This window comes from Gadus macrocephalus, chromosome 9 (genome assembly GCF_031168955.1).
Source record: "Gadus macrocephalus chromosome 9, ASM3116895v1".
Lineage (NCBI taxonomy): Eukaryota > Metazoa > Chordata > Actinopteri > Gadiformes > Gadidae > Gadus > Gadus macrocephalus.
This window is the reverse complement of record NC_082390.1, coordinates 9021469-9034407: the sequence shown is the minus strand read 5'-3', so window position 1 is coordinate 9034407 and position 12939 is coordinate 9021469. Positions and strand designations below refer to the sequence as shown.

General features: G+C 46.4%; 1 protein-coding gene and 1 long non-coding RNA gene across 2 annotated transcripts in view; both read right to left on the bottom strand.

Moving 5' to 3' along the window:
- Window positions 1–517: 517 nt before the first annotated feature.
- LOC132464941 (CUGBP Elav-like family member 2) overlaps window positions 518–12939 on the bottom strand; it is a 15371-nt gene continuing 2949 nt past the window's right edge. Inside the window, exons 2-8 of the mRNA XM_060061575.1 lie at window positions 12585–12713; window positions 10763–10894; window positions 8459–8491; window positions 8134–8304; window positions 6824–6967; window positions 4827–5014; window positions 518–3921 (exon numbers count right to left, since the gene is read on the bottom strand). Of these exons, the coding sequence (XP_059917558.1) occupies window positions 4887–5014; window positions 6824–6967; window positions 8134–8304; window positions 8459–8491; window positions 10763–10894; window positions 12585–12713 (737 nt within the window). The 3' untranslated portion in view covers window positions 518–3921; window positions 4827–4886. The remainder of the gene's footprint in view (window positions 3922–4826; window positions 5015–6823; window positions 6968–8133; window positions 8305–8458; window positions 8492–10762; window positions 10895–12584; window positions 12714–12939) is intronic.
- On the bottom strand, window positions 9002–10752 carry LOC132465050 (uncharacterized). Its single transcript, XR_009527443.1, has 2 exons — window positions 9798–10752; window positions 9002–9735 (listed from the first exon to the last, which is right to left on the bottom strand). It is a non-coding gene; the product is annotated as an uncharacterized LOC132465050 (long non-coding RNA).

Below are 12939 nucleotides of genomic sequence, written 5' to 3'. Positions count from 1 at the left end.
TTAACTTTAGGCTAGTATACTGATCGTTTTTTTTTTTTTTTTTAAATCGGCATTCACCTATCTTTCTCTTTAGGCCATAATGCACACGAGAAGGCATAAGGCTCAGACAAATACATCTTTGTGAAGGTGGTTGAATAATTAAACCCAATTCAATTCCAATCTAAACCAGTTCCTCATAAAATATGGAAACTAATTAAACTTGTGGCAATGCAATACCGTGTGAAGTGTTAGTGTGCGGTCTTGATTATATTTTGTTACCCTCTGCGGTGATCTTGGTGGACCCAACAGATGCTTTAGAGACCATGGACCAGACCCCCCCCCCTCCCTCATCTCGTCCCTGGAGGACCTCTTAATGATGCCTACCCATTATTACCCATGCCTGCCGTCACTCAAACAAATCAAATCAAAGAAGCACGATGGATAGAAACAGGTTAGGGAGACAGGACACACTGGGGAGGATTGTAAATGTCTTTACAACACTGGACAACGGGACCACACAACACACAGACACATCCAATATTAGGGGAAATGGTTTAATTTGAGACAGAGGCAGAAAGAAACACACCACACATGAACTAACACTGACCAAAAAAACATTTGAGTCTTTCTACACACTCCGATATGGGAAGGAACAGAAACGACAGGTTCAAAAGCAAAAGCCCAAACTTAAACAGATAGTTTACCTGCTAATCAAACTAAGACAATTAGTTTACTAAACACAAGTTTACTAAATCCTGCTGCTGAATGCTAAATCATGTGGGACAGCACGATACTAACATGAAACTTACCACGATTAAGAGCATCCTACCCCCCACCCCCAACATGAGAAATGAATAGTGTATTAATATCTTGATCACCATGGCGACCCCCAGGCCAGGTCTCAGGGCCACAGTCAGAGGCCAGACACATTTTTTTCCAAGATAGTTTTTTTTCCTTTAATTTCCAATATAAAAAGCTTCACTGGTACAAAATACATATGAACAACCAGTATTAGAAATTGGAAATCCTATTTGTCATTTTGTCGTGTTTTTTTCTTTTTTGTGTTTGTTTTTTTCTTTTTTCTTTAATCGAGCCATTTGAAAAAAAGTTGATAAAACAAAGTTTATGTGTACAGATCACATCAAGATGCACCCACTTTTTGGCTTTTATCAAGACAACACCTATGAAACTTGTTGGTGAACCATGAGAATCCTAACGACTATATCAGAACAAAAGAAATTAAACAGGGCAAGCTAGTTTTTTTAGTTTTGTTTTTTTACTTCCTTGGACCAGACAATATCGATAGATGCAAACCTACTGTACTACTATAGAAAGAAAAGCACTTTGAATGAAGACAGGAACACAACGTGGGTGGAAGGGTCCAGAGATGACAGTTTGCAATGGAAGCCCCTGAAGAGTCTCGACCTTTGACCTTTACGATGTGGTAAATACACTGTGTTCATGTATCAGTACTGGCAGCACTTCACCAGCGCAGACCACCCAACCAAACCCTCTTTACGTCTCAACGAGGGCGGCTTTGGTTCAGTGGCCGCTTGGTGAAGTGTTAACAGCACAATGTTTTTTTGTCTTTTCTTTACACCCACAACAAGGTTTGACAGTTAGACGTTTAGGGTAGTTTATTGTGAATGTACATAAGTTTTGACCAAAAATCATTAAAAAAAAAAGGGTAGTACATCACAATACACATTTATCAATAACTCAAAAACACAAGCTTGGGACCAAGTCTTCATAACACTGGCATAAACAGACTTCAGAAGTCAAACTGCGAACTCTCCAACCAAGGCCTAATAGAATGTGTAGGCAGTTTTTAGACACATATGGCACTTTGAGTATTGTATTGCATTTGGATAGAAAACCACGCTGCAAAAAGCACAAACCCATATTCAAAAGTGAAATCCGTGGTACCGTTGTATTTTTTTTAACTGGGACACACCGCCCATACGACAGTGAAATGGAAGATTCTCCCATGTTTGTGCTTAACTCTGGCGATGCTCCGAACGAAAAAACATTAAAAATGTTGGTACCATCTTGGATCATTTTTAAATAACTAAGAAAAGAAAAAACGATAGAACAGAAGAACGTGTCAGATGATTACAATTGTGCATTTAGTATTTTAATCCCATCGGTGTGACATCGGTACACACAGAAAAACCCTGAGTCGACAATTGTTTTCTCCTAGTGCCGCGGCGGCCGGGGTGCTCGCGGTATTTGGAAACCCTTCGTGGGCGATTGTGGTGCAGCTGTAATTACCAGGGTCAGCCCGACACGTCTACCCTAATAAAGACTTTTACTTTGTAAACCTTGTGTTAAAATGGAATGCATTCGTGAACCAAAGTGTTCCGGTGACCGTGGTGCGATTCTTTGACTCTGGGTGCTGCTGCTGCCGGGAAAACCAAACTGAATTAACGTAAAGAGCGTGCCACTTTAGAACGGACAACGTCGGGCGTGTTTATATAAAAATGTGCAGAGGGCCGCGGGGGGGACCTCGTGTCTGAGGCGTGGTTCAGGGGCTCCCATGGGTGGTGGTGCGTTATAAAGCGTACTGCGTCTATCCAGCAATGTGTGTGTGAACGTGTCGTGTTACGGTGAGAGTTAAATTTGGGTACCATCACGAGAAATTACGAAGAAAGAAAAAACAATGATACATGGGCACTTGTAAAATATGTCTGGCATCTGTTATTCCATATTAAATCATCTTTAAATGTGAAACATCCACACTAAATCAAAAAAGGTAACATCAATTAAAAATGAAATGAACAAGGATATTCACCGAAACTTGTCAAGACGTACCACAGAAATTTTACACAAAATGTGACCTTTTTTTAATGAATGGGAAAAAAAAACGACATGTTTGAGTTGGGACCCTTCCATACCAAGTATAAGTTATTTCCCCCCCCCCCTAAGAGGGCGAAATAGAAAATGAATGCAGAGGATTCTTTTGTCACCCAAACTCGAGCGTTGCTCTACTAAGAAACGACACTCAGAAGGCTGTTTGGATTCGAGCAAACTAATTTCGTCCTCTTTAAAAACTTCATGAACTGAAGAACGCGGTCACGGATGACAGAAACCCGCGTTGGTCTGGGTTCCTGTTAGTTAAACTTCTCTAGATTCAATGGTATAAAATATAGGTAATCTAAGTGTGCATTTAAACCACAGATTGTCTATTTGTGAATCAGTTCTAAAAAAGTTGACTCATGTGTAGGTCGCCATTTCTCCCGCCAGAGCAAATGGACCTTTTTATTGTGCCATCGATAGCTCTGAAAGAGGAGAAAGCAAATGCACTGGATTTTCTTTTAATAAATGTAAAGCAAAAAAAAATAAAAATTACATTTTATCTTAACAGCCTTAGTGGAAATCTTTACACTGCCCGCAAAATTTAGAAACCATCAAAGAGCACTGAGGGCCCCTGTCTGACCTTCCAAAGGGTTGGAAAGTGGTCATTCGTTTTAGAAGCCAACATATTGCTAATGGCACCAAATGGCACAGCTTCGTGCCAGTCCCTGTATTCAACTTTCAAGTTAACTTTACTGAGAGGTAAACTGAAAGCAACATCAAAACCAAGCTAATTTCTTAAAACAAAAAAGAAAAAGAAAAAAATAACGAAATCCCACAGGCTTTTAAACATTTACAAAAAAGAAATCTCTTAAATGAATTGAGAGTAGGTACGTTTTCACATTGATTTTCTTCATCACCCTACCACCCGTCACATTTTTAAGAAAAAACAAAAAGAAATGCAATATACATGCAGAAATCAGACTGAGCTATAGGGTCAGGGGGTCAGTGGGTGGCCAGGTACTGGTCGGCGGGCTTTAAGAGAGAGACACCACAGACAATGGTGGGATGATGAGGCCAGGGTTTGGCTGTTCAACACCATGGAGGCATGCTAGGCTAATGATGGGCAAACAGGCATGGAGAGTTGTTCTAAAAGGGAGGAAAAACATAAAAGATAGAGACGACAGAAGGAACAGAGAGAGAGAGAGAGAGCGAGAGCGAGAGCGAGAGGAAGGAGACAGAGAGGGAGAGAAGTTAGGGCCACAGCACAGGAACCATAGAGCAATGACTCACAGCTTACAAACAGACGACAGGGAGGAGTCGGGTGTCCCACCGTGACCTGAGCCCTTTGACGAACAGACAACACGGATATTCAAAAGAAGCGAAAACACCAACGCATATGATAGAAGCCCCTCCTTCTCCCCTCCCCATGCAAATAATATCGTTGGCACCCAAGAGATCCGCCTGGACCCACCCTCCGTGTGTGTGTGTGTGTGTGTGTGTGTGTATGTGTATGTGTGTGTGTGTGTGTGTGTGTGTGTGTGTGTGGAATGATTGGAAGAAATTGTAAGGAAGAGGAGGCGGCCTAACTGAACAGGGCGTGGCTACAGAGACATTAGCGAGACAGACAAGAGCAGAGCTGGGCTAACGAGCTAAGGTGGTAGCAATGACGGGGTTTCCACACACAGGGAGGCTAAACACTGGGGCCACGCCTTCCCTCTAGCGCCCCCTGCAGGCGATGAAATGTGATGGCAATAAAATGTCAAAACTGTAAATCTTTTAAAACTACAAAAAAAAGGACACAAACGCGTGCCTTTTGAAAAACCAGCGACCGTCATAAATATCCACTTAAATTAAAACACTTTGAGAAACAATCCAAAAAATAAAGAAACACATGGAGGAACTCAATGTTGTACAAGGTACCGTTTCAAAAATGGCACATGGGAATTGGCAACCATAAAAAAAAGAAAGTAGAATAGACTTAGAAAGACGAGCCCGCCCCCCTCCCCCTCGCTGCCTCTGCCGCTGGGGGCCCGGGTGGTCGGTGCACTTACCCTAGCAGTGCTAACGGGGAAGCAGGGGCGGGGGGGTTGGTAAAGGGGGAGGGGGGGGGATCAGTAGGGCTTGCTGTCGTTCTTGGAGCGCTTCAGTTGAACCTTCAGCCTCTTCATGCCGATCTGGAAGCCGTTCATGGCCTGGATGGCGGCCTGCGCGGACACAGGGTTGTCGTAGCTGACGAAGCCTGTAGGAGGAAGAGGAGGGAGGCGTGTTACGCTCTTTATAAAGTCGTTGCGCTCTACCGGGTTCAACGCTAGGGGTGGGAAAAATTATCGATTCTTCGATGCATCGCGATTCTCTAGAAAGATTCCGTCTCGATTGAGATAAATTAATAATCGGAATAAAAAAAAATAATAATAATTTGACTCTTAGCAGGAAACCGGTGGATTGCTTACTCCGGGTAGGAAATGAGTCCTTAGCCCAAGTGAAGGAGTTCAAGTACCTCGGGGTCTTGTTCGCGAGTGAGGGTACTATGGAGCGTGAGATTGGCCGGAGAATCGGAGCAGCGGGGGGCGGTATTGCGTTCGCTTTACCGCACCGTTGTAACGAAAAGAGAGCTGAGCCGCAAGGCAAAGTTCTCGATCTACCGGTCGATCTACGTTCCTATCCTCACCTATGGTCATGAGGGCTGGGTGATGACCGAAAGGACGAGATCGCGGGTACAAGCGGCCGAGATGAGTTTTCTCAGAAGGGTGGCTGGCGTCTCCCTTAGGGAATAGGGTGAGAAGCTCAGCCATCCGTGAGGAACTCGGATTAGAGCCGCTGCTCCTTTACTTAGAAAGGAGTCAGCTGAGGTGGTTCGGGCATCTGGTAAGGATGCCCACTGGGCGCCTTCCTTGGGAGGTGTTTCAGGCACGTCCAGTGGGGAGGAGACCTCGGGGAAGACCCAGGACTAGGTGGAGAGATTATATCTCAACACTGGCCTGGGAACGCCTCGGGATCCCCCCGTCAGAGCTGGTCAATGTGGCCCGGGAAAGGGAAGTCTGGGGCCCCCTGCTTGAGCTGCTCCCCCCGCGACCCGACCCCGGATAAGCGGTCGAAAATGAGATGAAATGAGATGAGAATAATAATTTGTTCGCCTGCTGCAACATTCTGTTCGCCAGAGGGGGATAATTTTAGTAATTTTTAAATTATTTTACTTATCTTCAGTGTGTATTGGCCAATCTGATTTGTCAAGATTAGAAAGAAAAGAAAACTGAGACCTATTTTTTTTTTTTTTTTACATACTTCCATATTGTGTTGCAATGCAAGCTGCATTGATTATTGCATTGTTCATAGAAAGTCATATTTGTGACAAAGCTTTTTCTCTAATAAAATATTAGATAAGTTAATTCATCTGTTGAAGTCTTTAATGATCATCACAAAAGTAGGAAGTGATGAGCAAACTCTGAGTAGCAAACTCAGATGTGTGTGCGTGTGTGTATATATATATATATATATATATATATATATATATATATATATATATATATATATATATATATATATATGAAAATCACGCATTGAAATTTAAAAAAAAAATTTGCATCGAGAGGCATCGATAATCGTTATGGGATCCAATCGTTGACCTCATAATCGGAATCGAATCGCGAGTTGCCAAGAGATTCCCACCCCTATTTAACGGTGGTTCCAACTCGTATGTCGTACGTCCTGAAACTTAAAACAGTCCTTAGCATGGTGAAGCATCTTATCCTAGCCATCTCTGTTGTATACGGGGAATGGGTCAACCTAGTGATTGTTAATGCTTGGCACTTGGTCCTATGTATGTACCAACAGTTACTGTACCAACAGTGATGTATTATGGTTTCTCTTTCTTCTGACCAATGTACTTATTGTAAGTCACTTTGGATAAAAGCTTCTGCTGAAATCCCTGAATGTAAATGATTTAAAGTAGAAGGTGAACTTGTTCACCAGGTCTGGACGTTACGTAAGAGTCCACTGGGTCCGTTTCAAGGAAGGACGAGAGAGCTCAGAGGAGGGGGGGGGGACCTACCGAAGCACTTGCTCAGGTTGGTCTGTTTGTCGATGAAGACTTTGGCAGAGACCACGTTCCCAAAAGGCATGAACATCTGCAGGATGTCCTGGTCCCCGAACTCCTGGGGCAGGTGGTAGATGAACAGGTTGGCCCCCTCCGGTCCTACAGAGCGGGGAGGGAAGCACAGGGCCCCGAGACACGAATGAGAGACGAGATGCTTCACGGCAGGCCCACACACTGGGCCAGAGAGCTCAGCTAAATACTTGAGCATTCATTTATATTATTTGTTCTGCCACTTTCATGTGAAAACATGGTAGACACAACTGGCCTATAAAACCTGAGCATAAATTTCATACCTATAGAATTATAAATTAAACTTAGTATAAATTAAAGTATAAATAAAATAAGAACACAAAATAAACCTACTAAAGGTAGCAACAAAAATCAGCATATTGTGTAGCAATTTTTAAAGAACATACTATTCACATATACGCGATACAGATTGTATCGGTGCTAGAATCATAATATCTCATGGTACTATTAAAGCATGTTTTATCAAACTGTACAGTAGTGGACTACCAATCTAGCATCTCACTGGAAAGTTAAACAAGTGTAAAAAAACACATTCAACAATCAAAACACATTCAACAATCAACAACTATTCTACATGTAATATCTATATCAATTATAATATGTAAATACACAATTAGATTGTTATGTTTTAAAGGATTTCACCCCAGGTTAGAGAGATGATCAGGTTTCTGTTCCCCCCCTCCCCTCTGTCACAGTGTCGACTTGTTCTGAAGTCTGTCGGTTTGCGAGCCAAGGACCATAAATACCAACTAGACTCCAGTACGAATGTTCAGCCGCTCCCTAGGCTGGCTGTGTCCGCTCCAACACCAGTAGGATCTGAGCAGCCAAGAGAGCCTCTCCTGTAGGGAGCTTTATCCAACAACCCTCAGGTCTGGGTACGTGTTCCACTCTCTGCTCAGGGACCAGAGAGGAGAGCAGTTGGACCTTTAACGAAGCCCTCCTGCCTCAGTCTCAGAGGGGGTCAGTTGTAACTGACAAGATGGCTGACTCACATCTCGAACAGAGACAACGTCGCCGATTAACCCCTTGGGTCAACCCACCGGCCAAATCCTTTAAGTACCATCGTATTAACTATCAAATCAACCCCCAAAAAAACAACACATTTTCAATTAGCAATATCTTTTTTATCATTTACATATCTGAACATCTTTATCACTAACACATCTAAACATGCATTCATTCGTGGCGGTGATTATAAAAGGGATGTATTAAATGCATTATCCTACCACACACACCTTCCTTCTGGCTGCCGGCCACGCTCTGCTGCAGCAGGCTCTGGCTGTAGAGCGAGGGCAGGGCGGAGGCCGTGTACTGCTGCATGCCCGAGTACGCCTGCGTCAGCGCGTCCATGGAGGCCGTGCCGTTGGCCATGGAGGCCGCCAGCCCCCCGTTCAGGGCGCCCATACCTGGGAAGACACACACATTAAGATAAAGACCCCCGTTCTTGAGACCCGCATACCTGGAGAGACGAAGAAACACTTAAATCAAGACCCCCCCCCCCCCCCCTAACCGGACACACCCACTTGCATTAAGACCCCCCATAGCCGGACACACACACACCTGCATTAAGACCTCTGTTCATGGCACCCATACCTGAGGACACACACACACACACATTAAGATTAAGACACCCGTTCAGAGCCCCCAAACATTGACACACACATTAATACCCCCATACCTGGACACAGACCAGCATTAATACCCCCATACCTGAACAGACCAGCATTAATACCCCCATACCTGAACAGACCAGCATTAATACCCCCATACCTGAACAGTAGAGCTGTAGCGACGCGTCGATGACGTCTACGCCAAAAATTCGTCGACGTCAAATTTCTCCGTCGACGATTTTCGACGGAGAAATGGACGAAAGTCACAATAAAGGAAAAAGTCCGCGCACGAAATCATCAAAGGTATGGAAATACTTAGTAGTTAAGTCCTAAACGGAAAGGTGTTGTGATTTGCACTCTTTGCCAAATGGAGTTGGCATATCACAAGAGCACGACAGCAATGTTGGAGCATCTCAAACGAGAAAGTATCTCGTGCGCACGAGAAAGTATCTCATGAGCATGGGGAAATATCGTGCGCATATCACTGGCTGTGTGTGTGTGTGTGTGTGTGTGTGTGTGTGTGTGTGTGTGTGTGTGTGTGTGTGTGTGTGTGTGTGTGTGTGTGTGTGTGTGTGTGTGTGTGTGTGTGTGTGTGTGTGTGTGTGTGTGTGTGTCGTCAGCGAGTAGGTGGACGAGCGAGGAGAGCGAGCGATAGCGTGCGTGTCAGTCTAGTGAAGTCATGAACGAGTCCGGTTGTGTGTAAGAATAAAGTACCCAGCCTGTCAAGAATCGGTGGCCGCTTCATTCCATCATATTTCGACCTATAAGCAGACTCACGTCGGTCAAAGTGAAGGGTCATGCCCCCAAGAGAGCATCGGCCCTGGAGGGAACGTATCACCTGCGCTCCTCGGTCTGGGAGCCGACAGCAGGAAAGATGTAACTAACCATCTCGTAGTTGGAGGCGGAGCGCAAGAGAGTATACGCACACATTTTTTTCATGTCCCTTTACGGGTTCCGTATTAAATAAAGTATATTATTAAGAATTTTTTGGTATTTATTTGAGATACATTATGGTTTTTATTAATCGAGCAACAGAAAAATAGATAATCGTCCAATTAGTCATTAGATTAGTCGACTAATCGATAAAATAATCGCCCGATTAATCGTTTAATAAATTATCGTTTACCCCCAGCCTTACTGAACAGACCAGCATTAATACCCCCATACCTGAACAGACCCGCATTAATACCCCCATACCTGGACACACCCACATTAATGCCCCCATACCTGGACACACCCACATTAATACCCCCATACCTGGACACAGGCCCTTATTAATACCCCCAAACCTGGACACAGGCCCGCATTAATGCCCCCATACCTGGACACACCCACATTAATGCCCCCATACCTGGACACAGGCCCTTATTAATACCCCCAAACCTGGACACAGGCCCGCATTAATGCCCCCATACCTGGACACACACCCGCATTAATGCCCCCATACCTGGACACACCCGCATTAATGCCCCCATACCTGGACACACCCGCATTAATGCCCCCATACCTGGACACACCCGCATTAATGCCCCCATACCTGGACACAGACCCGCATTAAGACTCCAACCCACATCAACACACACACTCAATTAATAACAAAGGGATGCGTGTTGTGCAAATACTCAGGCTCTGTTTGTATAAGATAAATTAAAATGGCGACGGTATGGTTGCCTCAGGGAGCAGTTAAGGTTCAGGTTCTGCATCAGGGAGGAGTTAAGGTTAAGGTGCTGCATCAGGGAGGAGTTAAGTGTTGCATCAGGGAGGAAGTAGTGGAAATCCTGAGAGGAAGTGGGCTCGTCAGCAAGCTTCTGGTTTCGGTTTTATGGGGGGGGGGGGACGAGACGACCAACTGCCTGGCTATTTACAGGAAGGGAGGGAGGGGCCAACAGTTGTTGAGAGGGCGGTATCAGTTTCTGTTCCTCTACTCAGCGGGGAAGGGGGGAGGGGACTTCAGAAGCCAAAAGCTGATTGGGAACTAGCTTGTCTAACTGGGAAGCCTGAGGCGGGAGGGCTTTCAGAGCGTCGCAAGTACGATTCTTGTACACAGACTGAGGTACTGGCTGGCAATCCATTTATATTGGTAGAATATATAGACTTCACTTTGAGAATTTAGAGACATCAACATCACTATTGAACAGTAGTGAAAGACTGAGCGGCCCGGCTCGTGTTAAGCCACCAGCTGGTTGAAATGTCCCTCTGACTCCTCACGTTCTCCTCAGGGGCCGGGCGTCAGAACTAAGGGGGCGGGGCTTACCAGTGACACTGTTGGTGAGGGCGTTCAGGCTGTTGAGGCCCATGGAGGTGCCGGTCAGGCCCTGCAGGGTGCCCAGGGAGGCCAGGGTGTTCATGGCCGCGCCCGCTCCGGTCCCGGCCAACCCACCGGCTGCTAGGGGGGAACGCACAAGAACACTGACGTTATAGAGACACACACACACACACACACGCACGCAGCCCCGACTCCCCAATACCCGAACAGGATGGGGGAGAGGGGGAGAAACTGGTACGACAATCTGTCACTTAACGAGGGGAGCAGGCCGTTACCGCAGTGACCATACGCTTAGCGCAGACACACGGAGCCCGTGTATATTTACACCCAGTGGAGGGGGTTCTCGTAAAGTCTTTATTAGGGCGATTATAAAACTCATAAAGTAAATGAAGGATGGTTGGGCGGTAGGCAGCAAGATGGGGGGGTGGGGGGGGGGGTCGACATGGCGGGGGGGGGGGGGGGGGCAGAGTCTGACGCAGCGCCGCAATTAGAGGACGTTTAAGAATTAACAAGCTTTTGGTTTTTACTGGGATCAGAAGCGAGATCAGAGATTGTTTGCTTTAAGTACCTTATTCTCAGTTAAAGCCGCCACGGCGAACGCACTCGGCGAGATACAGAGATCAGTTCTGCACGTCCTCCGTCCGTACCGTGCCTCAACGCGTCCGAGACGTTATCCCGTCCTGTTGCCATGGCAGTAGACCACGTCCACAACCAGAACATTGATCAACTGTCAGTCGTCTAATAAACAGGCATTCCTAAAATGCCTTGCTTGTTTGCAGTATTGATTGGGGATAATCCACGTCTGAGTCGATACCGGACAACAACAGTTATAGCTGTAAGGGCCGGCGTTTTGCCATTCTGTTCCGTGGCTCGTTACCGATGACAACGGACATGACTCGACACTAACGGCCGTGCTCCGTGGACGAGCATGTACCAACTAGACCTGGTGCTGGACCAGCTAAGCAGCGTCGTGGATGGACCAGCCAGACAGCTTCATGGACCAGCCAGGCCACGACGTGGATCATGGACCAGCTATCGTCATGGTGATCGTGGTTACACTTCACCGCAGCCCCGTATCAACTGACAGCGAATTAGGGTTGTGTTGTGGGGGGGGGGGATAATTGCTATATTTCAATTATCTCTGAGCCGGGCATGTTGCCCACCACGCTGCCAAAAGCAGCAATAACAGTCCCTTTCCATCTCAGGAGAGCAGCGGCCTCAGGCTGCTGCTGTTGTCGTAACGACGGAGTACAGGACCACGTCTGACCCCAGACCGCCTCCTATGTCACACGCTGCTGATTAATCACCTGGACTAACAAGGGCTGCTTCCGCACGCTAACACGCTTCGATCTGGGTACAAACCGTGCCCGTTCAGATGTGCGTACGGGATATTTCTATTCAACACAAAGAAGGAGGAGTCTAGAAACATGGCGCAGAGCTTAAACAATAGGTTTAAGCTCGTTGCGACGACACCGTGAAGGCATCGCGGTAGAGCAGCAGAAGCAGGGCGTCTCCCTCTCTCGCTCCTCTTCCTCCACGTTAGAACACTCTTCCACTCCATGAGCGGACTAATCTAATAAAGCCTTGTCGGAGCAGCCGGCGTTCCCCCCGGCGTCGGGCGCAAAGCCCCGGGAAAGTCACACCGCCGCCTAGTGTTGACGGGCTTGTTACCGGCGGCACCGCGAGCTGGCAACAGCCGAGCCTGCTGGGCGCGCGATTCTGTTCATTCATAACGCCGAAGCTCGGAAACCGGAGACTGTTGCCTTGACAACTGAGAGAGAGAGAGAGAGAGAGAGGCGAGACAACCTACCTCCTAGTCGCTGGAGGCCGCTGAAGCTGTTCTGGGCGGTCCCGGCAGACGTGGCCTGCTGGAGCAACTGTGGAGGAGAGAAGGAGAGCAGACATGAGGACGGAGCTCTGCTACACCCCCTCTGACGCACTTTGTATATTGTACATCCTGTCACTTAAAAATAGTGCTTAGCATCACATCCATCATCTTATCCAAGCTATCTTTGTTGCATACGAGGAATGGGTTAACCTGGTGATTGTTAGTGCTTGCCACTTGGTTCTATGAACATCCTTACTGTACCAACAGAGATATACTGTCGTTTCCCTTTCTACTGACAAATGCACTTATTGTAGGTCGCTTTGGATTTGAGAGTCTC